We start from the raw sequence: 18,523 nt of genomic DNA on the forward strand, positions 1-18,523 counted from the left end.
TTTAACAACCATATAAATCCAAAAACAATTCCGGTTAAATATTAGGAAAGAATTGCCCAAATTCAATATATTTTGGCAGATATTCACATTAAGCAATGTGAATATTTGCGAACATATTACGTTTATTCACAGTGTCATCACGTTTATCAGCAGTAGCTATTGCGTTTATTCGCAATAAGTATTGTATCTATTCACAAGAGTATTGCGTTTATTCGCAAGATATTTATCTGGCTGATACTATATGGCATTAATAGGCTTCCGTAAACAAAAGTTTAAATTAATTTTTTTTCGACATTTCTAATCAATCAGAAAGTCAAAACAAGGTAACATTTTGGGATATTTATGTAGAACGATATCCTTTAAGCTAAAGTACAATATCTGTATTTTACAATTCTTATATTATGGGTATGCCAATTAGGGCAATTGCAGTACAAGTCTTAGATTATGAGTACACCAGTTAGGGTAACTGCAATACTAATCTTAGATTATGGGTTCATCAATTAGGGAAACTGCAGGACAAATCTTAGATTATGGGAACCCAATTAGGGCAGTTGCAGTACAAAGATTATGTGTACCCTAATTAGGGCAACTGCATGGCAAATCTTAGATTATGGGAACCCAATTAGGGCAGTTGCAGTACTAATATTATGGGTACCCTAATTAGGGCAACTGCATTGCAAATATTAGATTATGTAACCCAACTAAGGCAGTTGCAGTAAAAAAGATTAGAGGTACCCTAATTAGGGCAAGTGCAGCACAGATCTTAGATTATGGGTAAAACTATTAAGGTAGTTGACTGTTCAAAATTATAAGTTTACTAAATTCCAAGAAAGAGCTGCCCAAACGATTGTACAAACATATTATCGTAACACTTTCTGAAATGTTTTCGAGATTTAAACTTGTTATAGTTTTATGTACGTGTTGAGTTACAGAAAGACTGCAGGTGTAGAAGACAATGGTTTTGTGCCTGGCTATCCGTATTATATTATATTATATTATGTTATGTTATGTTATGTTATGTTATATTATATTATTTTATATTATATTATATTATATTATATTATATTATACTATATTATATTATATTATATTATATTATATTCTAAAGATCACAATTATAATATATGTGCCCTGGTAGCCGAGTTGTCTAAAGCGTTCGCCTTTACAGCAAATCCAACGTGGGAATTTTAGAAAGCTTGTCAGTAATTTTCTATGAGTCTGTAGTACTTCCCGGGTTTTTTCCATGTTCTTAACTCATTAACCCCTGGAGGTTTTTGTTATTTTCGCCTGAAATGCCAGTAGGAAACACATTTTGTGGGCTATTTCTAAATATATTCCAAGTGATTCCCCATTAACCTTATGCCTAGTTGTGTTAGAAACATCGTTTTTCATTGGCTATTTTGCTTAACGGAGCCAACAATTTCGTATCGAGACCACTCTTTATTCCAAATGCCCATCTTATCCTACATTTTGCAAAGGTTCACCTGTCTGTGCGCAGTTTATACCGGTCTGCCTTAGATCTGAGGCCAAAAAGTCTAAAATCCGGACACAAAATTGGATTCCAACCACGGGCGAATTTTAGATGGAAAAAAGGTAAAGAAATTAGGTTTTTCCATCTGTATTTTGTAGCGCAACTAAAGCCTCCAGATTATTTTGGTATCATTGCAGAGCTACATCTGTCTACCTTTCTATAATACCACCCACGTTAGTGTATCTTACATGACCTTGACGCGACAGAGCTCGACAGTAGGCTACTACCTCCTGCCACGAAAACGCGGCGCCAGGGGTTTATGAGTTAATCCACTACATATGCTGGCCGCCATAACTATACTATCATGTGCTGAAAAATGGCGTGAAACCCTAACAGCAACAACAGTTATAATACAAATATAATAATACTCATAATATTATGGAATACTATACCTATCGACATTAGACGTTCAGCTTCTTAATGTAAATTCAAGTCCTTACTTTTTGGCCGACCACTAATGATATTTAAACTTAAACTCTAATTCTACTGTATAAACATATTCTCTTCTTCTATTGGTCTGACTTAATAATATCATCCTCTACTGTGTCATATTTTAATGTGTGTTTCTACTGTGTCATATTTTAATGTGTGTTTGTAGGAATATGAGTTGTGTACATACGTATGTAGGTTGTATACGTATCTGTGAGGGTTATATGGAAGAGAAGTTGTACTGCTAAATATCACATCTCCTTACAGTTATGACGTTTATAATGAATATATTTAATCACGTATCCATACCTATATATTTCCTTCTTTCTTTTCCAATATTTATTCGTTTATCAAAATATATTCATTTATTTGTTATCCATTCATTCATCTGTCTATAGCGATCTGGAAGTGTTAAAGTTGAACTCGGAGATTGACCTGTCTAGTGACCTAAACATTTATGTAAAGTGACCCGGATATGTTACTTGACATGCCATCAAAGTCACCCAGGCGTGACAGGTTATCACAAAAGTGAAAGTTACTTTTCCTATACGAATGGAAACAAGAACTAGTACACAGATACGCCCACCAGAATAAGGATTCTTGTCATTTTTGAACCACTAGAAGTATACTTTCGCACACGTATAGAGAAACGTACAAGAGAGGGTATGGATTTTTGTATTGTATTAATAATATGATAGTAGGGACATATCCTTCCTAATTGCTTGTGTGTGTGCATATATACAAACTGTATGCTGTTTTCGTAGTTAGATTGGTACACGTGTACACGCTGCCTTTGTGTGGTTTAATAACATTAACAAAACTGTACTCTCAGAAATGGCATATTTTGTTCCAATCTGTCCGGAGTAGGTTCTGTGTGACAGGGTTGTTATATATACCACACAACAAACTACACTACACTACATACAACACACGCACAACGCTGCCGAGTTTGTCTAGTGCATGTCCTGTATAATAGTACCGTTAGTTATCCGTTAGTTATATATAGTTATATATATATATATATATATATATATATATATATATATATATATATATATATATATATATATACAAAACAACACACACAATGGGGTTTCCCCTGACCTCGTTGAATTCGGAACATGACTTTTAGTAGTGGAAATTGTTACCGTTTAATAAACTTGTACATCGTATTTTTTATTGTTGTTAGATATGTATTACAGCAAGCAGTTTCTTTGTAATCACCCCACCCCCAAAAAAAGAATTTTGCTGCTAAAACATTATTCGAAGAAAACGGGTATATCGCTTTAAAATGGCAGTCCGAATGTTTGGTGCATAACATTGTCTCAAGAAAGCGTAAGCAGTCAGCGCACAATCGCCGTGTTACTTAATGTTATTATCGCTGGTGTCATCTCTCGGAGAAGAAGATGTTGCCACTGCTGCTACTGATGATGATGAAGTAGAAAGTAGGATGATTTTTTTTCCAGGTGTTCGACGCGAGCGAGATGTTGAGAAAAAAAATACCTCCGATTACCATTAAAAAGCAAATTTTGACTGTTGTATGGAACATATATATATATATATATATATATATATATATATATATATATATATATATATATATATATATATATATATATATATATTACCCTTAGTTGACACCATGTAACCACTATTGTGTTGATGCGCCTTAAAAAGCTACTACATACATATACCAGTGTATATTTCTATTATCATTCTTCACCTTCGTTCATAATAGATGTCGTTCAACTAAGTAAATTCAATACCGCATGAATTATTATTGCAAACAGGAACTGACAAAATGAAGGGTACCCAGAATTCTATACTTGCAGTATTAATAGAGAAAATGTATTACGCAATTGATAATTTCAACATGACATCATCCATGGCATTCAACTAATCAAACACCGCTATCTGACTCATTCGATTAGGTGATCGACTCAGTTATTATCCTTTTAGACCTTTGTTTTTGATAGCAAAGAAAATCCTTCTACCCTGCTATTTTTGTTTTAAAACTAAATTTGTATAACCAATAACAAGCTGAAACGCATTCCCGAGATATTCCAAGATTCATTTTGAAAAATATCTACGATGACGAAATTAGACACTTGTAAGTCAAGATGAAGGATACAACCTAAATAAATCACATGTTTTCCACTACCGAAACCGGGCGCCAAAGTCTGTTGTGGCGCGCATGTCGAATTATCAAATGTGAGTTAAAAGGGATGTTTTTTATAGTCAGTTATAGAGTAAGTATATGTGAGATTAAGACCGCCCGATACCACAGGTGTTCGACGCGAGCGAGATGTTGAGAAAAAAACCAACAATAATCTAAAGGAAAAAAATCATACAGACAAAAATACTTCCGATTACCCCCATGACCCGTTCTGACATAGGACCCTCTCTATCATAATATATGAGAGAGAAGGTACGGAGCTTCCAAATACTTCTTTCCACCCATGACCATCGATTTCCTTCTGCTATTTCCGCTTTTTTAAGGCACACGACCATACTATATGGCTTGTTTTACTCCTGAGATATTTTTCTATTCATCAAGCCATTATTGACTTTTCTGCGATGTACAAAACTGAAGTTACGGGCTCCGAAACGTGTGATTTTCGCGAATTGTTTCGTTCTGGACAAGTGCGTGCACATGTGAAAACCGCTACATGTACCATGTTTTCAACTCTATGGTGCATCCCTTCTTGAATTACAGAACAGTGGTAGATGCAAAAGTAAGTTTTTACTTACCATTAACTCGATTTAACTTTAGGAATCCTGTTCTATGCAAGAATTAGATATTGTCTTCTTCTCTGCACATACATTGTATACATGCGACTCAATTTTCAAAATAGGTGAACTTTGCGGCACACACGTCAACGCCGAAATATGATTGGCTCAAAAGGTTAAACTTATTATCACATGAGCTCGGACTTGTCTCAGAATAAAAAATCGCACGTTTCAGAGCCTGTAACTTCAGTTTGGTACATCGCAGAAAAGTCAATAATGGCTTGATGAACAGAAAAATATCTCAGGAGTAAAACAAGCCATATAGTATGGTCGTGTGCCTTAAAAAAACGGAAATAGCAGAAAGAAATCGACGGTCATGGGTGGAACGAAGTATTTGGAAGTTCCATGCCTTCTCTCAGATATTTTCATCATCATCATCAAACCCTTAACCCAAGAGGTCGTTCAAGCACCATAGTTGACTTCACAACAATTATCTCCATCTTTCCCTGTTCTCTACTGCCCTTTGGAAATATTTATATCCCCCGCCTGCCCACTCCTTAATGTTGTCTTCCCACCTCTTTTTATGTCTGCCTCTTCTTCTTCACTCTCGCGCTGTGCCTTGCAAAACTGTTATTTTTTTTTTGCAAGTCCATATGATCTTGAGACATGACCTTACCACTTCAGTTTACAGTTTTTTACAGTGGTCAGGAGGTCTTTATAGGATACGATGGCTTGTTGGATCATATTGTTGATTTCTTTTCTGGTTACATGGTCAATGTATGAGATGCCCAAGATCTTGCGGTAGCATCTCATTTCGAAGGTTTGAATCCTTCTTTGTAGATCTGATGTGAGTGTCTACGTTTCACATGCATACAGAAAGACGGATATGACAATCGTGCGCGTCAGCATGATTTTGGAACCAAAAGCGATGTTGGTATCTTTCCATATTGTTCTCAACCTTGTTGTTGCTGCTGTTGTCTGGGCAATCCTGTACAGTAGTTCTGGTTTGGAGCCCTCATCTGTAATAACTGATCCCAAGTACTTGAAGCTTGTGACTCTTTCCAGCTTCTGTCAACTGACCTTTATTTCTGCACTGATGCCGTTGGTGTTGTTTGTCATGAGGTTTTTTCTTTCGAAGCTAATCTCCATACCGTATGCTGTGGAGGTTGTGTCAATGCGCTCAACCAAGGCAGCCAGTTCTTTTTTGCTCTCCTGATAAACCATCAATATTATCTGCGAAGCGAAGGTTGGTGATTGTTCTTCCACCGATGCTGACAGTGCCCTTGTGGTCATGCAAGGCACCCTCTATGACCCTTTCCAGGACAAAGTTGAAGAGTGTAGGTGACAGTATACATCCCTAACTCCAACTGTTGTTCGAAACCAATCTCCTCTGCTGTCATTGATGAGGACAGCACTGGTGGCTTTGTCATAGAGGTGCTCAACAACCTGCACCAGGTATGAGCTCATGTTGTACTTCCTCACAGTTGCCCATAAGTTCGCATGCCATATCCTATCAAAGGCATTTTTGAAATCTATAAAGATGTGGTATAGATTCTGCTGACGCTGAACGTATTTCTCGTAAAGGAGTCTGAGATTGAAGATTTGTTATGTGGTGCTCCTTCCTGTTTGGAAGCCTGTCTGCTCTTCAGCAATAAATTTCTCTGCTTAAGGCTATAGTCTGTTGAGAATTATTATTGTTCGGGTGACTGATCAGACTGATGGTTCTGTAGTTTTGGCGTAGCTATAGGTTTCCTTTCTTGGGGAGTACGATGACAAAGGATTTAGTCCATGTGGTGGGCCATTTTCCTCTCATATCTTGTTGCAGATTGTTGTCAAGACTGTGACTATCTCTTCTTCTCCATGAATGAGCTAGGCTGGTATGTTATCAACGCCAGCTGATGTTCCTTTCTTTAGTTACCTAACTGCAATTTCTACTTCTTCACGAAGAATTGGTTTATCGTCAATTTCTTCTGCCTGAGGGAAATTTAGTACTGCTGGATCTCCTTGGATATTATGACTGTACAATTCTGAGCAGTATTCTGTCCCTCTTTGAGGATGTCTTTATCTTCTGTGATTCGTGTTCCTGACTTTTCTTGGATGGTGGCCACAGTCTTCCCTTGTTCATGGGTTGTGAGATCTTTCACCAGTTGATATGCCATTTCGCTATCATTTCTCCTCAGACTGTCTTCGATTTTGCAGCTTTGTCTTTCTATCCAGGATTCCTTTGCCTTTTTCATGCTTTTCCTAATCATGTTGTTTATCTCTCTAAATTTTCTAGCTCCTTCGTGATGTCTTTTTCCCTTTTTTAATTCTGTTCTTTTGTCGCATAGTTCAAGGACATAGTTGTGACCCAAGGTTTCCATGTTCGATGATATTTGCCAGTGATCTCGCTATCTGTGGTAGCCACATCTGTGTTGAATGTGGTTGTTAAGGGCTCGAGGTCAGTTTCTTGGCTGTCCAGGGTTATCAAAGTTGCAAATTTACCACCTATCATTGCTTGGAAGGCTTCTGCGACTTTGGATCTTTCAATTTTTCAAGGTCAAATCCGGTTCTTGGTTGGTTAGGCTTTTTGATCATTTTCAGGTGAGGCGAAACGTTGTCATTAATAAATCATGGTCACTTCCAATATCTTTTTGACAATAACATTTTAGTTTTTATGAAAATTCTGGAATGATTTTCATAGGGTGTTGATCAAGAATTTTTTGAACTGAAGTTAGAATGGAACATTGGTGAGAATAACGATCACAGTGACTGGACTTTCTACCTTCCTGTGAAAATGGTTGAAATTATGTATGTGATGGACTTTAAACATCAGTTAAATTTAAAACGCGATTCGTTAAAATCTATAATTTAAGATAATTAATGCCTGTTTGCAGCATAACGCAAATTCTCTGATATGGAATTCAAGCTTAAATAGACCCAATTCATAAAATAGATCTAAATATTCCTATATATGGAATTCGAACATAAATAGGTCTGATTCAGCACAAAATAACATCATAAAGATGCATGGAACTTCATAAAATAATTAATGACAGATATTATTAAATATAATAATTGATCGCTTGCAAGTAACATAGAATTAGTGTCATTATTGAAGAGACAAAAGCTCCCTAAAATAAATATTTGTGCTTTAAAACAATTTAAACAAAAAAAATACTGTCTCAAATGTTGCCCAAAATACAAAAACTTTATGCAGAAAAAAATATACTAAAAAGTAAATAACAAATTTAAAAATAAAAAGCCTACGCACAATCTGATAGTGATGTGACTGGCTGAAAGTTCCTGATCCGACTCCCCACTAGCAGCGCAGAACAACTTACATACCGAATTTCTAACACAGGCCTTTGAAATTCTATCACCGTAATAAGAAATTTCAGAAAATTGGAGAAAAACTGAGAAATAAAATCCTGTCCAAATACAGATACTATATCTGGATAGGACTGTTCTCCCACTATTTTTTTTTTCTCCAGTATTTTGAAATTTCTTATTATAGTGATAGCATTTCAAAGGCCTGTGTTCCGGCAAGACAAGACCTAAAAAAGTGTGTTAGAATCTTCCGGCAAACACGAGTTACTATGGCTACAGTAAGCTTAGTAAATTTCCGCAGAGATTCTATAAAGAAATTAATAAGTTTATATTTCACACATTATCACCTTCGATTTATATCTCAGGTAAAAAAATAATTAAAAAAAAATATTTTAAAAAATCATGTCTTTGGCGGCTAGTACACAGGGTTTCGTTACAAAGAAAATGAGGAGTATCCGTCCATGAATCAATGTATAGGGGTTCTAACCTGTATTGTTACAGGTTACAATCGCCATCCCTTGATTCATGGACGGATACTACTAATTTTCTCTGTAACGAACCCCTGTGGCTACTACGTGTTTACCAACAAATAGCGATAGTTCGGAACATCAATGAAGTCGTGCACTCTTTGAAAAGTACCGAAGTAAACCGCACGACAGGGGAAGTCCATATTTTTTTAGCAAGTAAACAAAGTGAAAAGAACAAAATAAAATGCAAATATGAACAATGATGGCGTTAAACACGTTGATTTGGTATCGTTTATACTGAAATGGTTAAGCTAAAATATGTTCTGGTCTAATTATCAAGCACACCAACTGCTGGCATTAGTACTCTACTTTAGACTTGTTTAATGTTTATATCCCCCCCCCCCCAAACCTACACTGTAAGACGTCCGCTCTGATATTATGTTGTTTGGGTTGATCCAGACAACATACATATCAGACCAGACGTATTACATTTTAGGATTAGTACCACCTTTCCGATTGTAAACAAAACAATGAAAAGCATTAAGGATATTAAAAAATGCAAACAAAATGTTCATCACTTTCATCAATTTACAGTTTCTTACCTGATCGTCACCAGGTGGTCTTTGACACTGTCATCTTCAGTGTGTTTCAAACCAAACGGGAATTTCTTGATTAAACACTCATATTTGCATTTGTGAGACAAATTTATTTCATACAACTTTGATTTAGTTTGTTGTCTTCGTTATGAAATTCTTAAATTTTCATAACTTTCGGAGTAACATCCATGTGGAAACTTGAATATAAGAGTTGCACCTTTTTATTTTGTTTAACTTCGTTTATATTAAAATAAGATATTCCAAAATAAAACACACCAGATTAACACATTGAGCAGTGTGTCTGGTTATTTATATAGCTTCCATTTGGTTTAAAACATGAACAAGATTACATTGTTTGTGCCACTTAGCAATAATCATGTTAGAAATTATAATTTTGCAAATTAAATGACCATGTTTTGTGTATTTCTTATATCCTTGATGCTTTTCATTTTTAAAATCACTAGGGGCTGCAAACAAACAAGAATGTAAATGATTATATTTTTTATTTTCAACAAAATCCTGTCTAATAAAAATAGTCAAAATTTTATATCATCATGGTCACTAAGACACATTAACTCTGGTTAAATTAAATATTAACTGTTGTAAAATGTAATACTGATATAGTTTAAGTAGAGCCTTATCAATCCTGACGGATGAATGCCCTATACCTTAAATGTCATCAAAACATCTTATGACAAAATTACTGATCACACTTCCCTTTACAGTGTTGGCCAGGTTGATTACACTGGACTGTACAGTGTTGGCCAGGTTCTATAGTACATATCATATGGGTTGTTGTTGTTGTTGTTCTAGGGTTTAACGCCATTGTTCAGCACAAGATACATGGCGGCCAGTATATCTGGTAGAGGAAGAACCCAGGAAAACCCAGGAAAGAACCACTGACCCACGAGAAGATACTGGCAGGCTTTCTCACAAACCTACGCTAGCCAAGCTTTGGACTCGAACTCATATGGGTTATGTGGGCTTTTAGTACCAACTATTTCAGTAATTGGTGTAATTGTTTTAGAATTTGGTTACACATAGCTTTATCCAGTGATTATTCATTATTTAGATCACGATATTCCATATTCCCATGCAAGTTCAGTATGTACAAGCCCTGCGAAATACATATGGCAAGGTCAGCATTAAAGTATTTGGACATTTTTCAACCAAGTCAGCCTAAATATTTGACTGAGTGAAAAGTGGATTGAATGTCACACACTGTGATGCCACAGTGAAAATTGTGTATCTTGGTAAAACTTTGTATTACCCTGTTATTCGTTATGACATCATCTTTTCTTGACCCAGTTTATTACCTGGCCACCATTGTTAAAGTCCACTGTGATAAATAATATTTGTCTAGAATATTTTGGATGATCGACAGTTAGGGTACAGAGCATTCAGCATGATGGTTAAAGTATTTAGTATTATATTTTCCAATGCACCTAAAATGACCACATTGACATACACCTTAAATTATCTAACTTAGGAGCCCTACTCTAGATCTGTGATCTAGTTAAATGTTTGATTATTGACTTATTTAATTCATCCAGCTATCACCATTAATTAACATTTTAAGCAGTGCTTTAGCAAACCTACAATTAACTAGTTTTTTTTATTTATAGTTTTGTTTATTTCTAGTCACATGGGGCACTGCCTAAGTTGGACAAGATGAGTTACAGTGCCTTTGGAAACAGCATCCATGTTGATGAAGAACACAAGATCAAACTGACAATGATTGGTGATTCCTCCGTAGGAAAAACTTGCCTTGCACTGCGATTTAGCCAGGATATGTTTACCACTAACCACAAGGCGACAATTACAGGTGTAGTAATGCATTTTTCATCACAAACATTTCAGATTATAGTAAAATTACAATGTGTGCAGCTCCCATGTTTTAACACGATTGGATAACTTGTGAATCCACTTATAACATTGGCGCAGATGTTGATCCTGTTTCTTTTCTGTTGGAAAATGAAAAAGTAGTGTATTATTAGCTTGATATTAAAATTCAAGATTGTAATTTGTAAATGATAAATGATAATTTCATATAAACATACGTTAATATCAAGAAAGGTTTATGCATTTAACTCTGAAATCATTATTAACAAATTGTGAATTTTTTATGGTATGATTTTCTTTACCAAAATATTGTACAACAAAACATTAGTCTAGACAAACAATGTTAATTGCCAAATGGCGGCAACACTGTATGAAATTAAATGGGTTTCGATGCACTCATCATAATAGATGAATTGCCGTTACCCATACATATATGAAAAAGTTAATTGGTTGACATGACATTACCTAAGGGAGCTTCCAATGAGATCCTAATTAAGTGATATCTCAGTGTGGCTAAGCTGATTTTATTGTAATAACTAAAACTACTTAGTGTGATTGAACTATACTTCACAGTAGATATTGATAAAGAGAAAGTATTCCATTATATTGTGATACTGATGAAACTATTCCATTATATCATGATTCTCATGAAAGTACTCCATTATATCATGATTCCCATGAAATTACTCCCATTATATAATGATGCCCTTTAAAGTACTCCATTACATCATGATGCCCATGAAAGTACTCCCATTATATCATGATGCACATGTAAGTACTCCATTATATCATGATGCCCATGAAAGTACTCCATTATATCGTGATACTCATGAATGCACTCCATTATATCATGATTCCCATGAAAGTACTCCATTATATCATGATTCCCATGCAAGTACTCCATTATATAATGATGCCCATGAAAGTACTCCATTATATCATGATGCCTATTTGATTGTGGACAGATGAATCCATCTCAGACAAATTTCATTGGATGAAACAAAACATGTAATTCAAAAAGGACATTTTATACCCTTATTTCTGTGAGAGCCTGACTAGATTATCCCAGCACATATACTACAATATATGATGTGAAAGCGATAGAATATGAGCAGTACAATGCCAAAATCAGCTAACATGAGTGAACACATATCACACCAATCAACCAGCCTGATTGCCGATGATGAGCACATCCAACCAAGGATTGAGCTATTGCAGGATTTTGTCATACAGAACTCAGATCTTCCAAGTCATCTAACAAAAACAAAACAGCAAATAACACTAAAAATACAGATAGCTGTTTTTGTTGTTGTTGTAGGGTTTAATGCCATTTTTCAGCACAAGATAGGCTATACATGGTGGCCATATAAATGGTAGAGGAAAAACCCAAGAAAACTTGGAAAGAACCACCGACCCATGAGAAGCTACTAACAAGCCTTCTCACATATCCACATTGGCTAAACCGAGATTTGAACCCATGCAGACAGAGGTGAGATGGCAGTGATCCATAACGGTGAGTGCTTCAGACCACTCCCCCACTTGGGGCCCCACAAATAACTGTAATAAATCCTCTAAAATCATTTATGTCAATGAATATAATATAATTTGTTTTGTAGAGAGACTGACTTGGACAGTATTAAAATCCCAGGCTATGAAATTATTAGTAAACAACAGATCAAAATTTCACAGAAAATATGCAGTATTAAGAGAAAGCTTGCAAAATGCATCAGACCATTAAAAGGGGACTCAGTCTATGTAAAATGCATCAGACCATTAAAGGGGGACTCAGTCTAAATACAATGCATCAGACCATTAAAAGGGGACTCAGTCTATGTAAAATGCATCAGACCATTAAAAGGGGACTCAGTCTATGTAAAATGCATAAGACCATTAAAAGGGGACTCAGTCTATGTAAAATGCATAAGACCATTAAAAGGGGACTTAGTCTACATAAAATGCATCAGACCATTAAAGGGGGACTCAGTCTATGTAAAATGCATCAGACCATTAAAAGGGGACTCAGTCTATGTAAAATGCATCAAGCCATTAACATTAAAGGGGGACTCAGTCTATGTAAAATGCATCAGACCATTAAAAGGAGACTCAGTCTATGTACTTTGTGTTCAGAAAAAAAGAAGTGTTTATGATAATGGCAGTGTAGTGTATGGTGTAGATAATATACCCTAAGTGTCTTCAAATCATTGCAATGAAAATTGTTTCTCTGGTTGGGAGTCATGCAAAATTGTTATGTTTAGCTGATGACCTTCTTGCTTGCATGCATTGTTTAGATAAATTTATTGCTAATATCAGTTTCTTCTTCTTAGATAAATTTATGAATTGTTAATACTGGAAAGTTTGGATTGTTGATAGTGTATACATGTGTAAAGTTGGGATTGTTGATATTGTATAATTGTGTAAAGTTTGGGATTGATAATACTGTATACATGTCTAAAGTTTGGATTATTGATGCTGAATACATATGTGAAGTTGTGGTTATTGATGCTGTATACCTGTGTAAAGTTTGGATTGTTGATGCTGAATACATATGTAAAGTTGTGGTTATTGATGCTGTATACATGTGTACAGTTTGGATCATTAATGCTGTATTCCACATGTATAGTTTTGGATTGTTGATGCTTTATATATATATATATATATATATATATATATATATATATGCATATGTAAAATTGGGATCATTGATGCTGTATACATGTGTAAAATTGTGATCGTTAATGCGGTATGCTGTACATGTATAAAGTTGAGATTGCTAATAATGTATACATGTGTACAGTTGGGAGTGTTAATATTTGTATACATGTATAAAGCTGGGATAGTTAATGCTGTATACATGAGTAAAATTGGGATCATTAATGTGGTATACTGTACATATATAAAGTTGGGATTGTTGATACTATAATACGTATGTAAAGTTGGGAGTGTTAATATTGTATACATGTGTAAAGTTAGGAGTGTTAATATTGTATACATGTGTAAAGTTGGGAGTGTTAATATTGTATACATGTGTAAAGTTAGGAGTGTTAATATTTTGTATACATGTGTAAAGTTGCGATTGTTAATATTGTATACGTATGTTCAATTGGGATTGTTAATACTGTAATACATATGTAAATTTGGGAGTGTTAATATTGTATACGTATGTTAAGTTGGGATTATTCACACTTGATACATGTGTGAAGTTAATATTGTATACATGTGTAAGTGACATTGTAAGTACATGTATGCAACAGAAATTAAACAGACCTACGGTGGGTTGTTAAAGAATGTTGAACGGCAAGGATAAAATTACACGTAGCCAGAAAGGTAATCTACTTAACAAGAAATGCAACCTGTAGAAAAATATGCATTGATCAAGCAGGCATTAAAAATCAATTACATGACAAAACTCAGAACTAATGTAAAGGTATTTGAAAAATTGATGAAGATACAAATAAAGGATAAAATATTTTGGAGACTTATACTTGAAAATGGTGTCAGAAATTCCAATACCTTTCAATACAGTTTATAATCATTTTAAAAAACATGAACAAAGCTGAAGATTCTTATACATGCTCTGATTTTTCTTTTCGGCCAGTTGAGAAAACACCAATAAATGAGAAGGTTACCAAAGGCGAGATAAAACAGATAATAGGGTAGAATCATTAAAATTGGTTAAAGTTTCAGGGCGTAATGGTGTTGTCGATGATTATATTAAGGCCGCTTAGTTATGCATCCAATTTATGTGAAACTTTTCATAATAATAATTTATTCAGGATTAGTTCCTGATGAGTGGTCATAAGGAATACTTTAACCTTCATATAAAATTAATGGTTGTAAACTGAATCCCATTGTAACCACCAACCTGATATATTATTAAGCTTGTTGCTTTATTAAGATAATATATGTTTTTTAAAGAAAATAATTTATTATCAGAAGGATAAGCTTGTTTACAGAGTGGTGCTGATTTTCACAATGGATTCTGATTTTCAAAGTGGTTACTGGTTTTCACAGTGGTACTGGTTTTAACAGTAGGTAGTGGTTTTCACAGTGTATACAAGTTTTCATGGTGGGTAGCGGTTTTCATGATGGGTGATGGTTTTCACAGTGTGTACTGGTTTTAAAGGTGAATAGTTGTTTTCATGGTTCGTACAGGTTTTCACAGTAGTACTGGTTTTAGCAGTGGATAGTGATTTTCATTTTCAGTGTGAACTGGTTTTAACAGTATGTACTGGTTTTCACTGTGGGTACAGGTTTTTATGGTGAGTACTGGTTTTTACTGTGGGTACTGGTTTTAACTCTGTGTACTGGTTTTGACTGTTGGTACTGGTTTTCACAGTGGTTGTGGTTTTCACAGTGTGTACAAGTTTTCAGGGTAGGTAGTAGTTTTGATGATGAATGATGGTTTTCACAGTGTATTCTGGTTTTAACGGTGAGCAGTGGTTTTCATGGATGGTACAGGTTTTCACAGTCATATTGGTTTTAACAGTGGATAGTGGTTTTCACAGTGTGTACTGGTTTTAACAGTATGTACTGGTTTTCACTGTGGGTACTGGTTTTCATGTTGAGTACTGGTTTTTACTGTGGGTACTGGTTTTCATGTTGAGTACTGGTTTTTACTGTGGGTACTGGTTTTCATGTTGAATACTGGTTTTTACTGTGGGTACTGGTTTTAGCTCTGTGTACTGGTTTTGACTGTGGGTACTGGTTTTCACTATGGGTATGGGTTTGCATGGTGGATTCTTGTTTTCACAATGGATGCTAGTTTTCACGGTGTGTATTGGATTTCATGGTAGGTAGTAGTTTTCATGATAGGTGATGGTTTTCATAGTGTATACTGGTTTTAACAGTGAGTAGTGCTTTTCATGGTAGGTATTGGTTTTCATGGTGGGTAGTCTATGCTGCTCATTGCTATGATGTTAGATCAGGGGTGCACAACCCCCAGCCTGCGGCCTGGATCCAGCCTGTGAACATGTTCTATTTGGTCCTCAGGGCAAACATGTTCTGTCCAGCCCTCAGGGCAAATTAAAACAACACAGAAATCTGGCCCATGAACAGTAATTATATTAAAGAAGTTAGTTTTTGCATCCCTTAGGGTTTTAGAAAATCCACCCTTTGCCAAGAAAAGTTGTGCACCACTGTGTTAGATGTACAGGCTCTTGTATAGATTTTAATAAAGCCTTTGATAATGTTTAAAGAGTTGGCCTGTGAATCAAATTGTTGACCAGTGGAGTCATTGGGAAATGTTTTAAATTTATTAATAGTCTTTATGTTAAATTGTGTGTTAACGACATTGGTAACTATTCAGAATTTTTCTCATGTGATGCAGGTGTTCAGCATGGAGAAAATTGACTGCCATTGTTGTTTTCAATTTTCTTGAATGATGTAGAGACTTTTGTGAAAGGTAACAGTTGTACAGGTATCAAATTATATAATAATCTAACTTTCATTGTACTGTATATCTACTTCTTTATGACACTCTAGAGACTTGTTAAGCAATTTACAATCTGGCTAATGGGATTTCTTGGATTAAACTTTACACCTAATTATGCTTGGTGTATACATTCATTTTCTGATAACTAAACTTCAGACCTAATTATGCTTGGTGAACACATTCTTTTCTGATATTTCTTTAGCCCTAATTATACTTGGTGAACACATTTTTTTCTGATAACTAAACTTTAGACCTAATTATGCTTGGTGAACACATTCTTTTTCTGATAACTAAATTTTAGCCCTAATTATGCTTGGTGTATACATTCGTTTGCTGATAACTAAACTTCAGACCTAATTATGCTTGGTGAACATATTCGTTTTCCGATATCTAAACTTTAGACCTAATTATGCTTGGTGAACATATTCTTTTCTGATAAATCTTTAGCCCTAATTATGCATGGTGTATATATTCATTTTCTGATGACTAAACTTTAGACCTAATTATGCTTGCTGTACACTCCTGTCTGATTGCAAAACATTTGACCTAGTTTTGCTTGTTGTACATATATAATATTGACAGAGCCTCTTTGGACATATATACAGATGGGATTTTTAATACTATATACCTGTGCATTCACTAAGTGTACATTGGTGACATGCAAAAATAAAGATATATTTTACAAGTTAAATACCCCTCCCTCTCCATATCCTGTAAAAGGAGAAGAAACTTCATGAGGTAAGATGCTTTGGTTATTTAACATGAAACAGCTAAATCTCAGTGTCTTTTCTGTCCTAGAATGTGCGATTGCAGATTTTAACTTTTCAAACATCATGCAGAAACACAAACTGAATTCGTAAAAATTATGCATCATGTTTGCAAACCCTGTTATGTTTATTTATCTGACACCAAAAGAATGAAATCAAGAATTTGTTGCATTTTCAGTTCTAGAATAAACCTTGAATTTTTCTTTGTAATTATTTCATATATAATAAAGTTATGCCAGGTAAATATTGTATGGGGTTCAAACTACATACAATGCTGTTTAATTACACTCTACATGTTATCGCTGTATCTTTTTATTCCTGAGAACAGATAGTATTAGGGTCTATCCTGGAACTTATGAGAAGAAATTCACAAACAGACATGTGCATGCACACACAGATACACACACATGCATGCATGCATACAGAGACACACACACATGCATGCATGCATACACAGACACACACATGCATGCACACATACATGCATACACACATACACACACACATGCATGCACACACACACACCACACACATTCATGCACACAGATACACACACATGCATGCACACACAGACATGCACACAAAGACACACACACACTTGAGAAAACTGAAATTGAAAATCTTTTGTAATAGGAGTGGGATCTCATGAAAAAGTAATGGATTTGCTAGGAAATATCATCGATAATATTTGCACATTTGCTTGGATTCATTAAGCATTTATTATTATGCATTTTTGTGGAAATTTATGCTAATCTGGTTATTGTGCATTCTAGAATAGACCACATAGTATTGACAGATTTAATGTGATAAGAATCCCAATCTATAATAGACCATGTTCTACTGACAGATTTAATGTGATAATGATCCTCCACTATAATAGACTATGTTGTTCTGACAGATTTAAGGTGAAAATGATCCTCATCCATAAAAGACCATGTAGTTTTGATAGATTTTATGTGAAAATGGTCCTCATCTATAATAGATCATGTAGAATTGACAGATTTAATGTGATAATGATCCTCAGCTATATTAGACCATGTTGTACTGACAGATTTAAGGTGATAATGGTCCTCATACCTATTAGACCATGTAGTACTAACAGATTTAATGTGATAATGATCCTCTTCTATAACATACCATGTAGTTTTGATAGATTTTATGTGAAAATGATCCTCATCTATAATTGACCATGTAGTTTTTATAGATTTAAGGTGATAATGATTCTCATCTAAACTAGATCATGTAGTATTGACAGATTTAATGTGATAATGATTCTCACCTATAATAGATCATGTAATATTGACAGATTTAATGTGATAATGATTCTTACCTATAACAGACCATGTAGTACTGACAGATTTAATGTGATAATGATTCTCACCTATAATAGATCATGTAGTATTGACAGATTTAATGTGATA

The 18,523-nt window shown here is 34.8% G+C and overlaps 1 protein-coding gene across 8 annotated transcripts in view; it reads left to right on the top strand.

Annotated features, from left to right (window-relative positions):
- Positions 1–2,469: 2,469 nt before the first annotated feature.
- The window catches only part of LOC149790211 (ras-related protein Rab-8B-like), a 41,817-nt gene continuing 25,763 nt past the window's right edge, over positions 2,470–18,523 (top strand). For 3 of the 8 annotated variants that reach the window (XM_089972219.1, XM_089972227.1, XM_089972225.1), the window contains exons 1-2: positions 8,664–8,751; positions 10,704–10,887. In XM_089972219.1, coding sequence (XP_089828345.1) covers positions 8,719–8,751; positions 10,704–10,887 — 217 coding nt within the window. In that variant the 5' untranslated portion in view covers positions 8,664–8,718. Of the gene's footprint in view, positions 2,624–8,642; positions 8,752–10,687; positions 10,888–18,523 lie in introns of those variants that run through there. The other 5 variants (XM_089972220.1, XM_089972223.1, XM_089972222.1 and 2 more) reach the window with 5 other exon arrangements.

Source organism: Sinohyriopsis cumingii, chromosome 10 (assembly GCF_028554795.1).
Source record: "Sinohyriopsis cumingii isolate HCF-2022 chromosome 10, ASM2855479v2, whole genome shotgun sequence".
NCBI classification, from domain to species: Eukaryota; Metazoa; Mollusca; class Bivalvia; order Unionida; family Unionidae; genus Sinohyriopsis; species Sinohyriopsis cumingii.